Source organism: Solea solea, chromosome 16, assembly GCF_958295425.1.
Source record: "Solea solea chromosome 16, fSolSol10.1, whole genome shotgun sequence".
Lineage (NCBI taxonomy): Eukaryota > Metazoa > Chordata > Actinopteri > Pleuronectiformes > Soleidae > Solea > Solea solea.
Genome location: NC_081149.1, coordinates 18,803,079 through 18,820,544, shown reverse-complemented (window position 1 = coordinate 18,820,544; position 17,466 = coordinate 18,803,079). Strand labels below are relative to the sequence as shown.

Genomic DNA, 17,466 nt, shown 5'->3' with positions numbered 1-17,466 from the left:
TAGTTTTTTATATATATATATATATATTCTATCTATATATACTGTATATATATATGATGTTATCTTCATTTTATGGATCAAATAGGTTTTACAGCTCCAGATTGAATTCATTTGGGTGGAAATACTCATACTAAAAGTTGCACACCCCTCGGCTAGACAAATGTAAATAGGCCTCAGGCGCTTGTGTTTCTTCTCACAGCGACTCCAAAGCATTACCTGTTAGTTTGTTTTTTACGTCGGCTGACAGCTATGGGAACAGTCTATATGTCGGACACATCTGTAACTGTGGCAGCAGGGCTGGCTATAGAGGTGCAGCTTGTAATGAAAGATCACAGGAGAGCCGCCAGTTAGGAACAGAACCAAATCAGTCATCTGAGGCATGCAGCCAAAGGGAGTGAGCACCTCACTGCTCAAGAAAACTGACTTTAAAAGGCAATAATTCACCTCACACACATCTGGAGTCTGCACAGAACAGCACTTCAAGATTAGTCCAATTTCCCTCCTTAAGTCACATTGTCATCATTGTACTCACATCCGTGTGTCACGGTACCGATCTGCGTATTAAATGTATGAAGACACAATAATGCAGTGGAAGAAGAAGAAGAACAATCATCATTTAGGGCGTATCCTGAAATTTGCAATGTTATCTCTCAGGTTTAACGAGAGAAAGTACGAAAGGCAGGTGGTTTCCTTGATGGTGTCACCAAGGGAGAAGCAGCTGTTGTCGTTATTGTGAACTCATTATGCCGACAAGATCACATTGCACGGTAACTGTTCTTGGGAGTGGCAGGCAAGTCGCCCGCAGGCAAACCTGGAGTCGCGATGATGGGAGCTGATCCAGAGCTATTCTGACGTGAAAGCATGCTTCTGTCACTGCAACACCGACTGCATGCAAATACTCATCACATCACACTCACTTATGAATCGCGGGGCCTGGAAATAAACTCGCAGCCCTTGGGGGGGGAAAGCGGAGGGTGCAGTGTATAATACTGTTTGACTTACAACAGGAAAGGTGCACCTGCATTTATGAGTGGGATTTCAACTATGAGCTGAACAAACAGAAATGAGTACTCATTGACATTTATTATACAAATTAATATTAAAGGTCGAACAAATGGAGAACTCCTAATCTCAGCCCTCCCTTTACCAAGCATGTCAGGGAACTACGGAGGCCTTCACATGCCAAAAAGAATGTTTTTCTTCTTTTGTGTCGTAAGATTATCATTTCAAAATGCAGAATACATGCTCTGGCTGGTTTATCCATATATGGGCAGCTGTAAAAACATGGTTGCGTCCAAAGGACTTGAGCCATTACACACTTGTTTGTTGCATTTAAGCGAGTAAACCCACCTAAATTTTCTCTGATGAACCACAGTTGTATTTGTGTTGGGTTTCAGCCGCCTTCACCTTGTCCTGCTCTCCGATTGTCTGGGTAGTAGAGCCATAGCAGATTCTGATTGAATTTGGATTCCGCAAGATGTTTTGGAGGTTCTGGTGGGTCGTCGTGTCTTTGGAAAACTCATGACCTGAAAATCATGAAGTAGACATAGGGATCCCAACTTTGCATCTCTGGTTCATCGTAGCTCTTTTTCACAAAAGCAACAAGAGACAAAGTTTGTGGACAAAACCTGATAAGAATCAGCACGGTGAGGTCAGGCCGGCCTTCTGCAGGCAACTCACATTAAATAAATAGGACAGACTAGTTCTGTGTCCTAGTTGTCATGTTAATGTAAATAGCACATTTTATTACCTTTTATTAATCTGAGCAACAGTAAAGCTTTGTCTTTTTTCCCTCACGGGGAATGATAGGAAAAATAGCAGAGCTCCATTTCCTCATTAAAGAAAAGGAAGGGATAAAAGATGTCAGACTCAAAGTGTGTCTTCTGCTAACATTTTGTTGCCACTTGAGTGGGACGAAAAATCCTTTCATGAGCCGTCTTTAAAAGGTGTCAGCTCGAAGCAACTCTGAAGCAGATGAGAGCGGCTTCCGAGTTCTCTGTCCATTATGCTGCCATCTGTTTCCCAAACGATCCCACAAATGGAGTCTTTTCGTGACCATGACTCTGTCCGATCCCCCTAATTAATCTGGCAGAGAAATCCAAACCCATCAACTGTCAGCTCACACCACAGTTAAAGCGGAAAAAGTGAGGTGCCGGCGCGAAGATCGCTAACCACTTTTGCTTGAGGGGAAGTGAGGTTAGAGGCAGGAAATGACACGTATGCACATACATCCTCTTGTTGTGTGACTTTATCCAGAGGGCTTGCTTTTTAACCCTTATACACGGAGCATTGCGGCTGTTTTTTTTTTCCATTACTCTGTTAAAACATACACAGAGGGTGTATATGTATAAGAGTGTACAATAAAGAGTGTCTTATGTCATTTTTTCAGCACAACCGCGGCAATCTGATAACAAAAAAATAAATAAATCACCAACTATAGAAACACGCCTGAGCAAAAAGCACAAGAAAATGTTTAAAATCGGATTGAGTTTGTGAAATTTGGAAATGCGTCACAGTTCAAAGTTCACTTATGAACAAAAACAAAATAATTATTAAAAAAACAACTATTATTACTATTACTGCACAATTATTGCTACTTTATATTAAATTAATGACTCAACAACACATAAGAAGACACATTTTTTAAAGCCTATGGGTTCAAATTACAAACAGGCATTGATATTTCAGGCAAGGCAGCACAGTGCATTTCTTTTACTCCCACCACCTTATATATATATATATATATATATATATATGTACAATAATGTGTCATTATATGAACAAAAAAGGAACAAACTTCAACAAAAGAACTATAGAAAGGACACATGAAATAAATAAATAAATGAGGGAACATGTAAATAAACGGACGTTTTGCCAACAAATATAGTCGATGATATCAATATATTCATATAATATATTGTAATTTAAACAGATTCATGACCACAAGCATGTGCAAGCATGTCTGAGTCTTATGAGCATTTGAAGATGGATTGATTTTTGTGATGTGAGCTTTATTTCAGTACTTTTACACGGAGCTCTCTCTCTCTCTCTCTTTCTCTCCCTCCCTCCCTCTATTTTTCTTTTCATCACCTACTTTCTAAAGACACATTTGTGTGTCTCAGACTCAGCCCGTGCCGTGTTAAAAATAGAACTTCTCTCTCAGAGCGCGGTTTCTCACAGATTTAGCCCGTGCTTGCAAAACATCCGTTTTCACACCTTAACGGTTTCCCGCTTATTGTAAATGGTTAAGTACATATATGTAGGGCACGCTGCTCGCTATATCCAGTCCTCTGAACAAATGCAGCAGGAGCAGGTGCAGGTGAAGAGTTTGGCTTGAGGCACTGTGATGAAAGATTCATCAGTTCAAAACGGCTAATTCAAAAAAAATCATTCTGTCACCGTCTGAATAATGACACGTCTGACAAATGACAAAGTGGTTTTTGTTTCTTTAGACAGCGTCTGTATAGAATATGAATAGTGTAAACAAACAGCTAGACACGTGCTGGGCAGCCCGGGGGCAAAGCAGAACTCAATTGGACTTGTAACTAGAGGGTTGCAGGTTAAAATCCTAGGGTACTCCCTTCCCTATTGTGCTCTCGTGCAGTAATTGGTGTGTGTGGGTGCAAAAATAAATGATAATGTTATTTTTTGCTGCTTTTATAACACACTGGTGATGTTACAGGGAAGTTAATGCTCGTAATTAATGTTATTGCTATTGTTGTTGTATGTTATTCATTATTTGTTTGGATGGTACGGATGAAGTGAGTGCACTAATTGTAATTGATAATTGATGAATCTGGTGTATATTTTCTAAAAAAGACTTGATTAATAGTTTAGGTTTATGTCACATCATTCTCAAATCTATTCATTTTACGAAGAAATGAAAGAAAGAAACATAAAGAAATTACTTTTCTGTTGACTGATTAAATTAGTTATGATTTCAGTTTTATTCTTTACTGCTCATTAGCAACACTAAACAGGGCTGAAAATGAAGTTGTAATGGGCTGGATTGGTTTCTTTACAAAACATACACACTGTCAGCAGCAAATTGAATAATGATAACAATCATTAATTAAAAGCAGATAAAAAGCTTTGTACTTACAGAGCGTTTTATTTCTTATGTAATTGTGACCTTATATTACGGTATATATCGTTTTGTATTTATATTAATCTATGATGCCCCTTTTCAGTTGCACATAATTACAAATTAAGTTTATTACATCTTCTTATGGGCTATTAAATATAATATTATATAGAACATATTCAATATCTGATATCTTGACTAGTAAACTGATGTATCTACAGGTGTATATAAATTATATGGGAGATTATTTTAATGTGAATTTATGTTTTATTTACACGCCTTTGCTTTTGGTTCGGTGACGGAGTGTGTGTGTGTATATATAAATATATATGTGTGTGTGTGTGTGTGTGTGTGTGTGTGTGTGTGTATATATAAATATATATGTGTGTGTGTGTGTGTGTGTGTGTATATATATATATATTTATAGTAATGTCAGTAATGTCATCTACGTCATTACTAAATCTGATTAATTTAATGTACAGAAAACAAAGTCATACACTGTGGTTTTCACCAGCGCAGAAGTAATCTTATTACATCATTAATGCAATTGTTTACCTCTAAAAATGGCTGTAAACAGGACTGATTGTATATTAGTCTGAATGAAGCCTTTTTTTTTTATTTTGTTGTTGCATTGCGTGCCATGTGAGTACAGTATATGACTAACCCATATATTGTGTTATGTGTCTCTTTTATTGGTCGGCAAACACTGAAACATGGAATAAAGCAATAAACAAATCCAGATTACATGCATGCATGGATACACGTCTTTCATAGCTCAGTAGATCATGTCTCATGTGAATGAGTATTAAAGATCATCGAGTGCATCACGACGAGAAAAGCTCTTTATAAATACAGACCATTACCATCTCTTCTTCTTCTGATTTTATTTGGTAGTAACGAGTAACAAAGATAGTTAGAGGAAATGTAGTAATATAAGTAAAGTACAGATCTACGTGAATGTTGTACTTAAGTACAGGAACAAAGTATTTGTACTTGGTTACATTACAGCAAGAGTTGCTTTCTGCTTGTCATGTACAGCAACTGTATATCAGTGCGGCACTAGAACACTGGTTGTGACGGCGCGTTGCATTGTCACGACCTGAAGACAATCTGAAAACATGCCCCACAGCAGTGAAGTGTCGCGCTGAAGTGTTTACCTACATTTACGTTTTTTATAGCCTGACAAAAGCTGCCTTTCCACATCAGAGCACCACAGCTGAGTCACCGCTTCACGGCTGTGCTCTTGCTTACTCGGTGTAAATGTTGCTAATTAGAGTCTTAATGGCTTAGTCATATTTCCCCCTTATTTATTATTTCACAAATTTAGCAGCAACAGGTGAGCATAACATCAAGGGCTTTTTGTAAATGCAAACTCAACAATCTGTCTCTTATTGATGAGGTTATATAAAGTATGTTTGCTCCTGTGGTTTTAAATCTCATGCCCGACACATGATTTATGATTTTTTTAAACTTAATTTTTAGTTTTGTAGCAGAAAAGACCCTAAAAACATATCCTACCTTTTCTGCAAAGGTGTCTGACATCTTTTTTGGGTATCGTGGTCATTCATCATTGAGCTGCGCTCAGATCTTCAAATAAAAACACATTACATTTGGCGTTTGGAGTTGGGACTTTTACTCGTTATTTGGTCGTTGTATGTGTTGGGCTCTGTCAACACAACCCTGGTGTTCCACTACAAACATGCCACGGAACATTTCTCCATACATCCTCACTTACCCCAATGTCATTGTGCCCCTCACAGGGACGATATTGTCACAGATGAACTAACGGCACTAAACCTTTTCTGCCCTTGTACATTAGATAGTGCGTAACCTTGTGTTGAATCATTTAGCAGCTCTCCTCCCTGCCTTAACTATCTACGCTCTCTGACAAATATCTATATCTATATATAGATATAGATATAGATGTGTGTGTGTGTGTGTGTATATATATATATATATATATATAAAAAAGCAGACTCCTGCTTACACCGATCCAAGTACTCTTAATGATTTGTTTCAGTTTGACGCGTCACTGCCTCACCTCGTCTTTCTCACATTCTTTTTTTTTTTTGACTTTCTGTCTAAGATATAAACTAAGCCTTTTAAAGACTTAATCCATGTACAGTATGTAACCCGTGTAGCAATAGCCTCTGAGGTGTGGCAGTGCATTCTGTGTTGTCTGCCTCTCTCCAAACTAATTCAACATCAACTCATTACACGGCGTTATAGATCATTTCTTATCTCACGGTGGCAGGATTTGGACATAATACTCAGTCTGTGTCCTTATTTTCCTTCATTTCTCCCGCCAGACATTGGTGACGTCACCGCTTCTCTGTGCTTTTCCCTCCAAACGAAAAGCTGCAACACTTTGCCCTCTTTTCAGAGAGGGAGAGAAAAATGTATTCTAAAACCTGCTGGCTTTTTCTTTCACTGTGGGTTGGAGCTGACCGGAGGGACCACATTTCTCCTTCCAAACTGTTATTCACAAGTTGCCACAGAGAGATGAATAGCTCCTTCCTGTGCCGTCGCACACACATTTAGATGCAGTGTGCACAGAAGTCACAGGACGGCACATACAAACAAGTGCTGAGCAAACAGAGGCCTGCGCTCACATGTTCCTATCTCACACCCAAGCGCTCAGGGTGTGCATGCATGCATGCACTCGCAACCCTATGAGTCTAGACTAGATCAGTGACACAATGAAAGATAAGACCGCGAGGATTTTATAAGATTTGATGAATTGATACAGTGTGTCTGCGTCTCTCGATCGTAATCCTGCCGTCTGGTCGCTGAGGATACACGTTTGTGCGTGTGCCTGCTCGGATGCCACTTCATTGAGCCTTTGGGTTCAATCTGACACCTGGTGTGAGCACAGCACAAGTGTCACCGCTCGTTTCCGTCCGACACACTCAGCGTTTTCATGCCCAGCGCCCGCGTTGTGTGTATGAAGCGAAATCACTTGTGCCCATCACATGGGCGTGTGCGTGTTTTGGTCTTAAAGTGAGGTGTGGTGGGGCAGCAGAAAGCCACTGTGCCAGAATGTCAATGGCACAGTATTTTCATGCTTATTTAAACCATGCATTTGATGCACCTACATAGGAAGGTTCACTTGTTACAGGGATGTGCTCCAGCGCTCCTCCATCCATCAATTTTCTACTGTTTTGTCCTCCACATTGCGGGGGTGCTTAGGGCGATAGGCGGGACACAACCTGGACAGTTCGCCAGTCCATCACAGGGCCACATAGAGACAAACAACCATTCGCTCTCACCTACAGTCGATTGTAAAGTGTCCAATTTACCTAATCCCCCATATTGCATGGTCTTGGAAACTGGAGAACCCGGAGAAAACCCACGCACACACGGGGAGAACATGCAAACTCCATGCAGAAAGGCCCTTGTTCTGACCGGGTACACCAAACTGTGTGGCCCTCGAGTTGTTGATGGGATAGACGGCAGATGCAGAAGCTCCATCCGGCCCAGGGACCACGTACCGATCACCTCAGTGAAGAGATGAGACCCATTTGTCCACTTCTCTTTTCCTGTATCCGCCATTTCAATAGCGAGGTGCCAGACACAGGCCCACCTAGCTTTTAATGACAATCAAATCACTGATTGGCTTGAATGATGTGACGCCCCAAAACACGTCTTGGAATAATTCAGACACTAAATACGACCCATTTGCGCTTAGATTCCACGTTTTGTAACGAGCAGAAGTGGAGTTGTTGCACACGCCCCAATGCACTGAAGACCGTATGCTTTGGATATTTTTGAATATAGGGCCCTTTATGTCTGTCTTTTTGTCGGTTTGTCCAATTTTCAGAACAACCACTGAACCGATCGACTTTAAACTTGGGATGAAAGGTGTGGGTGTGTGTTCGGGCACAGCTGTCAAGTTGAGTGGTTATCGAAGCATCAGGCAGAAGAACAGACAGATATGGAAAGACAGATATCTTGATTTATTTGCAGGATGAGTCAACAGAAGTTGAGAGAATGACAGCTATGAGGGAGGGCAGAGGAAAAACACTCCCTTTTTATGATGAGAACAGAGAAGAGTTCACTTGCATGGGTCACAGTGTGAGAGTTGTTGTGTAGCTACAGAGCGTTTCTCTGTTTTTCTCTCTCTGATTCCAACTAATTCATTTCCGATGCAGTTCATTTATCTTCCCAATCGGACAATGCACATAATTTTTGTTTGTTACTTTATGCACATGCCTCATGAAAAGGATGCAAAGTATTCTTTCATTTTGTAGCTGCTCTGCTCGGAAAAAGAAATAATGAACAAGAATTAAAAAGTAAATTTAATTTAAAATGTACAAGCCTAAACCACAATGAAGTGCACTAAAATATAAAATACCTTTTGGCACACGGCTTTTAGAGTTTTAAAGGTGCATTGTGTAAATATGACCCAGTTGTCAACACATCTGTTTACCTGTGTTTCATTTGTGTCAATATGGCACTTATGCAAATTTCCCTTGTTAACACTTATTTACACAGGTTTTACACATGTCCTCTTGTTTAATGCAAATGTTTGCGTTCAGTTTTGTTGTCAGGTGTGAGTCCGGTGTATGTCCAATGACAATCCAGACATTCTGATTGTGATTCTGATCGAGGCGTTGAAAACTATTTATCCCAGAAGCTATAACACACATTTGACTGAGCTCACGTAGGCTACATTAGTTAGATCATTAGATTGAATAGACTGGCTTAATAAATATTAAATGAAAATAATAAGGAAAATACATTCTGTATTTACCTTTAATATAATACTTGATGATTTTGTGAGTTGGATTATGAACTCTTTAGAGCACACAGGATCTACTTTTTTCCACTAATTATTTCAAAAAATGTCTCTAACTTTTGAATAATTTAATTATAAATGACTATAATTAACGTTGTGAGGTAGGTTGTTTGAACAAGCACAGAATGGATGATTGATGACTAATAACTTTTGACAGAAATGGCATTCTGTTGTGGGTGTGACAGGGAGGGTGTGCGCGCATCATAAAAAGCTATTAAATTACAAAGTTATGATGATTTTTGGCTGTTTTGCAAACATGTATTTGTGTTTGGGACCAACGGATCCAACTGTCTTACTTTGTGTACGGTATATTATATTCATTGTGTTGTGGCCTTAGTTACAGCTAATTTCTTACTTCAGAAAGGCAAAAGCGGACCAAATGTTGCACCTGTTTACATTACAAGCAGACACATTACACTGACAGAAAGCTGTCAACAACTGGAGTGTTTCAGTCATACAATGGGCAACCACCATCTACAACTAGTGACTATTTCTGCCTTTGCTCCCTGCAGTATGTAGATTTTTAAGGTATATTGATACATATTATTAAGAAAGATACCTGCATGTTGTTATAGTTTGATGTCTCGTAACAAACAGTCTCTTCTGTAAAGCAATCTCAGAGATTGGCAGATTTAAATTCAGACCCTTAAAGCTGTAGTGCGTAACTTTTAATGCAGCTCTACACAACTGTCTGTTTGTTTTGACAATCCCAAACTACATTCTGTTCAGGGAAAAAAAATTATCCCAGAAAATCTTAGACTGCTGTCTTAACGATGTATCATTTTCCTTTTAAATGTTTCCTGGTGTGTTACTGAAAAATGTAGCCAAATTACTACCAAAATACAACATCTCGTGAATCATCACATCTCATGCCAGCTATCGTATCTTCCAAAAAAATACAGTACAGTTGCTCTTGGGTCCAAATCACTCTTATGTATCTGTCTTTGCAAGGTAACTGGGTTTCCCACAAGCAAAAACATGTTGTTCATTTGCAGCCAAACCATAATTATTAAGACTTATTCATTAGGGCGTGGCAGCGATGGATACCTTTGCTGTGATGACAACAGAGAAGTGGTGGTTTGTTCACAACAATGGAATCTCCTTAAGAGGCTAAAGTGTAAATGCTGGTGTAGCATCACTGATGTCAGAGACAGGACATTCTCTATTAAGAGAAAATACACAGAAGGGTGTTATCAGGGGTAAAGAATATTTCAGCCTTTCCCTAAATACAAAAACTAGCTATAGACTCATGTATATTCAATCAGAGTAGAAAAATAAGTACAAATACATTTCCTCTAACTATCTTTATTACTCCTTATACTACCAAATAAAACCAGAAGAAGAAGAGTTGGTACTGGTCTGTATTTATATAGAGCTTTTCTCGTCTCGATGAGCTGCTTTACCCTGCAGTTTTGACATTCACCCATTCACACGCTGCAACATAAGGTTAAGTGTCTTGCTCAAGTACACATATATATACTAGGAGAACTGGGAATTGAAACCACAACCTTCCAGTTGAAAGACAACTCGCCCAACCACTGATCCACCATGGCTCAATCCTAACTTTGTGAATCCTTTGACTTTCTAAAACTTATAAGAGAAAATTACTTTTGATACTTAAGTACAGTAAACTCCATATACTTAAAGACTTTTACTTAAGTGATATTATACAAAGTGACTTCAACTTCTACCAAAGTCATTTTCTGGTAGATAGTTTTACTCAAGTATCCCTTTTCGGTACTTTATACAATACTTCTCTCCGGGTCCAGCAAGCTACTGAATATAGCCTGAGTGTCGGCCTGAGTGTCGGCCTGAGTGTCGGCCACGCCCACCCCCACAGTCTTTTGTTGTTGTTTTAATTGAGAGACACAACTGTAGAAATGACATCATTTAAACTGTGGAGCTCAGTGACTCACTGACAGTGATTTCATTAATTTCCTCTCTTCTCTACTCCCACCCTGTTTCTTTCTCCTCCTCCTCCACAGCGTCCCCATCACGCGCACGCCCTCTTCGACTTCGCCCCACACCACCCTTCGCAGCTCCGCTTCCTGCGCGGCGACGTCATCGAACTCATTGACTGCTCAGACTCGGTCCGCTGGAGGGGCCGCTGCCACGGGCACGTGGGCTACTTCCCGCCAGAGTACGTGCAGCCAGTTTACCACTGCCAATGAACTGAAGCGGTCAATCGAAGCGCAGGGTCCAGTCCTGCAGGTTCTTCACTGAGCCGCCCTGGTCCCGCTCTTCTCACTTGCCCATTCATTTTTTGGAGCAGACCACCCGACAAGCTGCTGTTGAACTGGTCATGTATTTATGACCCCTCCCATTTTCCTGTGATGTCATATGTCAGTCACATGTTGCAGCAGATTCAATACAATTTCTCTTAAATCATTAAGGAAAAAAAAAAAAAAGAAATCCAGATGTGGGGCCTATACACTGTGGAGAATTCAACACTGGCTCACAAGTTCACACACACACACACACACACACACACACACACAAATGAGGAGTGGGCAGCCCACAGGAGCTTGTGGAGCTTCTGCGGTCACAGTTTTCTCCACTTCACATGAGTCAGGATTTGCTCCAGTACGCTGCAGCTGTTCCCACGCGGAGATCCAGTGAGCTGAGAGGAGAGACACACAGTCATCGTGTTGTGGAGGTGTGAGTGTCTGTGAACACTCAGTGGAACCTGACGCAGCACATTCCTTTTACCTTCTAAGGTGATGTGTGTGTGTGTGTGCGTGTATGTTTTTAAAATGTTCTGCTGAACTTGCATACTTTATTAAAGATTGTGTTTATGGTGTAAAAGTGTGAGTGTGTGTGTGTGTAAGAGTCCGGGGATGCTGGTTATGACTGTGTGTGTGTGTGTGTGTGCGTGTGTGTAGGGAGGTCACTGTGTTCCAGTGACCAGTGAGATGTTCACAGGCCAGACGTCACACGCTTTGTTTTATAATGCTTAAATTGTAATTAGCTCATCGGAATTTATGGATCAGTCATTCATTTCTATGTATTTATTGTTATTCATGTAAAACCTTAGAGTACATATAATACAAGTAAGACGAAACATTGTGTAACGATGTTGTTTCTATCGCAAAACAAGTTTGAAGAAAAACACATTTTACGAGATTAACAGTGAGAACTTGGACCAGTCTTCCTTTACGTGTAATGACAAGTCATTGAAATAAAGTTATACATTTACCTCTTTGAACCCCAACACATGGCTGTTTAATGATATTTCATGTTAATTCATTTGTTTGTTGATATATAAACAATGCAGCCTCACAATGTACCCTGAACACATCGAAAAAAGATGGTTCAATTTAAGAGTACACTGTATGTGAGACAACATCATAGTCGCTTTTCCATTATACAGTTTTATTGCAGGCTTTCGCAGTGCGGTCACTAAATACACCAGATTTTAAGTCTTTTTAACTGATCTGCAGTTCGGCATTGTTTGGTTTGATTCTTGTGTTGGACGTCATGCTCCGTGCATGCACTCCCTGACCAATCGGTGACAAAAAAAGCAAACAAAATGAGTAGAGTTGAGCACGAGTAGTGTTATAACTGTATAATTATAACTTGCCACCTTTTTTAAAACTTCAAAATAACAACTTCTACATAAGTTTGACGAATGGCTGACTTGTAAAAGTGAGAACGGAGGCTCCTTTATTTTGAGGCTTTGCAACTGGAAATTCACAGATGTCACCTACAACCGGGCACCTCTACCAACTGTCAATCACCCTGGTGTCCATTCATGTGCGATGTGCTGTTGCCTACTGTCCTGTAAATGGGAATATAACTAAAAAAATACAAATGTGTGTGTGTGTGTGTGTGTGACTGAGGAGACCTAGCATATGCATATATGAACAGGAGGTTAGTGAACTTTTGACAGTTGACTGCTGCTATGCGAGGAATGCAGTGCTGCTTCTCTCACCAGGATGTAACGTTTAAAATGAAGACGGTTCACATTTTCTAGCCTGGTCTCACACTTTTGTCTATTATTTGTTTATGTCAAACCACCTTTTCCATCCCCCCCTGACAGACTCACCTCTGGCTACTCTTGCGACAGTTAGTCAATAAACCAGCAACCACAAATGGGGGAAGAAGAACGGTGTCGAAAGGTGTAACTAGAAATAGCACAGCACCGTTTCCTGTTCTCTTTAAAACGGCAAAGTCACTTTGAAGTGTGTGCATGGCAGAACAAGAGCGATCAGTGTGTGCCTGAGACGTGAGGTAGACAGAGACCGACGTATGAAACTGAAGAGATACAGTGGCAGGAGAGTATGAGAATAATAGTATTTTACAATGAGGAAAGGAGACAAATGGGCAACGACGTGTGACAATAAAACAGAGAGGAGGAGGCGGGTGACGACAGGAGAGTGGGGCGAGGAAGCAATGTGTCAACTGTATGAGGGAGAGTGACGTTAAGAAGGCTCGCGGTGGGGGAAAGGGAAGGTGTGTGAGCAGAAACATCTGTGATATTGACAGGAGTTTGAGGGTAAATACTGTCTAATACTGAATGAGTCATGCAGTGAGGGGAGAAATAACCATATACCTGGCTTTAAAACCAGACAAACAGCCTTCAAAACAGCAACACAATTAACCAGATTATTAGTCACAAGCAGGCAATCCGTTTGTAAATCAATAACAAAGTGAGACGGACGACGGGTGAGTCATCTTTGAAACAAATGCACTGCTCTCACACATACAGAGTGAAAAGCTGCTGCAGCTCTTCCACGTTGAATGGAGCTGTGTCATGAGTTGACAAACTGCATTATGGTTTACAGAGGTTGAGAATGAGTGCATCCTCCAGACCTGATCCCAGAAACCACATTCAGAGGTGGTTTGGGGGGTACATTTGGACACATTCCACACATTTTTCAGATTATGAACTCTTATTTAATGTTACTTCAGCGTGAGTAGAGCCTGGAGTTCCTCGCATCTCTATTGTCTCTGTTACTTTGACAGACAGACAGAAACACTGTGACAGCAGACTCCTCTGTACCGTCAGACTCGTTAAAAGTATTTAAAATGACTGTGTGCTCTTGTAAACAATTATGACGTCGGTCGGTGTACACTTGAATACAGGGCAGACGGCAGATCTGATCGCAGACAGTCATCGGGGACACATCCAGAACACATTATAATTCCAGGTGTGAACAGTTTTACTTGTTTATGTCTAGTATGTTTAGTAATTAGTTGTATCCGAGTGGGCGTGTTGCTTCAGGTACTAGAGAAAGAAGATGAAATGACGAACAATTGAGGCTAATATTATACAATTCACCTTATAATATAACCAGCAACACAAACTTGATGCTGCACTGTGTTACAGCAGTTTCGATCTCTGATGACGTTGCATTACATTGTTCTTTTACACAGTTCCCCTTTTTATGCCAGAAGTCTGTAAACACGTTAGTCCAACTAAAATCCAGCTAGTCTTAGTCAGACTAACATACCTGGATAATGCGATTCGTAGTCAGATTACTTGTGCATGTATACGCTTAGTCAGACTGAAGTCGGACTTGGCGTTCTGTGCATGCGCCGAAGAATTTCATGTACAGCACGTACCAAACATACAGAACCACAGCACGAGCCATCTCAACGTCCATCTCGCTGTTAGCTGTTCGTTCTTCTGTGATGTAAAGGTCAACAAGAAACTGATTCAAGAGAGAGATACAGCGCCACCTATGGACACGGCCATTTTCTCCTCCTCATGTATACTCGGACTCAGTAGTCGGTTTGGCTTTGGCAATTTGTCTTTCTAAGCCAACCACCAAATTCATTCCACTGAACTGCTCCACTGTCTTTATTTAGAAACAAGATGAGCACCAGGTGTGTGTTGGTATTTTTGCCAAGATTATTTTAGATTAAGGAATTTTTAATGATAACCAACATTACATTTTCATTAAGACTTAAAAATGCACACAAACAACACACACAGAGAACCATCTGTCATTGTCTGACTACCATCAGCAGCACAAACTGAAATCCTGCCACTTTTTTATTTTACGGTTTAATTTCAGACAGACAACTAACACCAGGGAATGCTGGAACACTGGAACTCAGTCTGACCTGAGCTTTTGTACTGTGAGGGAGGTGAGCTAACAAGAACCAGGTGCATGTTATTCAGGCATGTCTATCCATCACTGGGGGGGAGGGACGAAGAACCTGAAATGACAGAGTCTGAAATGAGAGAGTGGTTATGGTGGATGCTATGATTATAATCATTTTCTGTAGGGGTACCAAGCTCAGGTCTGGTCTGGTTCCTACAAAAGGAACCCCACGTTGAAAGATGAGCGACATGCACTATATGAAATTGTGAGTGAATGGGTGAATGTCAGGTTGTGCTGTTCCAAACCATGAGGAGCTGATACTACACTGTACCATTTGGTAGAAACGAGGCAAGACTTGCACGCTAACAGACTAATGCAACAAGTGGAGTCGCCCCCTAATGGCCCAACACCAGAATAATGATTTTAGAATATTATTCCAACATTGGCTTTACTGTTTAGACCCAGAATCAATAGATGATTTACTATTCCACAAAACAGAGACATGTCTTTAATTATTTTTTATTATAGTCAGGTTAGACTATAGCATGTCACTGGTAGTGGAAACTAAAAACTATCATCTCAATAAGGTTAGTAATAACAAATGTGTCCCGTTACTTCACCGATGTAGCAAATATTGTTTTTCTTTTGCCTATGAGCCCATGGGCCACAACCTATCCAGAAAAAAACACTACACCCAATGAATAATGTGCGTTCATGCATTCATAGCTTGTGATGAATATCTCCCAGTGAGCTCCACGTTTGCAGTTCACCCCCACGGCAACGTTACAGCCATGTCAGCCTTCATGTTAAATCTCTTTCCGTCTCGCTGTCTGTCACACAGAGAAGCTAATGACATATCGTTACCTCACACACAACCTCAAAGATCCGACCAGGCTGCCTGCTGTGGCTCTTATCTGCCGATAATCAAGTGAGGTTAGGTTAATTCCAACATGACAAGATATCAAACTAGTAAAAACCAAATGTCTGGAGGCTATGCATGTGTTTGAGTTGTTACTGACTGTTTTTGGTGGTGGTTGATTGACGTTAACATCTTAATTTCCTGCCTATAATATTTGGTGTAAACCCTCCGGTTAATGTTTTTTTCGGGGATAAACTTAATCCCAACATAATCTCACTCTCTGATCATTTCATTTGTGGCTTTCTTTTAAGCAATCATCTTTCTAACCTCATCTTTGATCTATTCAGAACACTCTCCTCCCATTCTGACTGACAGAGGGGGCTAAGAAACATGACAAAACTAGTTCAACAAAAATATGCAGGTTATGCTGATGTGGTTTTTTTTACCTTTATATTTTTTGAGGATATTTCATATGGGGTGATGGTGGTGGGAAACTAGCAGTCTAATGCTTTAATGAGGTAAAGAAATGGAAATAGCTTCTTTACACAGATAAATATTAAGATACGGTTCTTCTTTAGAAACAGACAGACAGGTTTGTGCAGGTTTTCTTCTTAGGACAGTGGATCCAGTACAAACTCGTCCTCATCACTTACAAAAGCCCTCAATAAACCCCCTCTTATCTCACTAACCTTCTCCGCTGCCACTCCCCCACCCACCGTCTCTGATCTGCCGACTCCAACCTCCTGACCCCCATCACCACAACCAAGCCCTGAACCTTGAGGGACTGAGCCTTTCGCTGCCGCTGCCTCTACACATGGCCCACAACACCATAAAGAACACTGGCGTTTATTATTATATGTAGATCATTTGAATAACTTAGTAATTAAAAGTAATATGTAATTCCCTTTAATTTAGTGGAATTTGGTCATATATAACTTTAAATTTGTATTATTTTTTTTGTTTCTTATGTTTAAATGTTTACATAAAAAAGGCTCCTTTAATTGTCCTGCTGTTGTAAATGAATCAAAGTAAATTGCGTTTTCCCACGTGATCAGGACGAGGTGCAACAGTTTTCTGACTGTCTCGTCACTCACATAGAGTACGACAGTTTTTAGTTAATAGGCTGGTGAACGTGATGGGCGTTTGTTTATTATTGTAACTGAAAGCTTTGTGGAATAAACGTTTGGATGGCAATCTTACAACAGTCTCGCCTTTTCCTAAGTCGGGAAATTCACTTCCTGCAACAGTGACAAGGAAGGTCCTTCTTTGGTTAAGTGGCCACTACATTTTTATTATTATTTTAACTGGATTGACTTCCATTCATTTGGGCAGTCTAAACAAAGCCGTATCTACGGTGGCCCTGAAGTACAAATCACCAACACAAATAGGAAAACACAACGGCATTAACTGAAACACAACAACATTAACATAAAACAAAAAAATATTCCTATTTGCGCTGGTAATTCGCACTTCAGGGCCACCGTACTTATCCCTAACCTTAACCGTAACCAGTTACTTACTAGCCCTCAGAATGTGAGGTTCTTCCTCCCTAAAGGACTGGGCTTTGATCCACATTAGGACCACTGTTCCCTGAAATAATCCATGGTTTTTATACCAGGAAAAAACAAAACACAGCACATATGCACACACACAACTCCCTTCAGCTGTGAGAACT

At 40.4% G+C, this 17,466-nt stretch overlaps 1 protein-coding gene across 2 annotated transcripts in view; it reads left to right on the top strand.

Annotated features, from left to right (window-relative positions):
* grapa (GRB2 related adaptor protein a) overlaps positions 1-12,185 on the top strand; it is a 35,394-nt gene extending 23,209 nt beyond the window's left edge. The window contains exon 6 of one of the 2 annotated variants that reach the window (XM_058652629.1): positions 10,868-12,185. In XM_058652629.1, the coding sequence (XP_058508612.1) occupies positions 10,868-11,053 (186 nt within the window). In that variant the 3' untranslated portion in view covers positions 11,054-12,185. The remainder of the gene's footprint in view (positions 1-10,867) is intronic. The other variant, XM_058652628.1, reaches the window with a different exon arrangement.
* Positions 12,186-17,466: the final 5,281 nt, after the last annotated feature.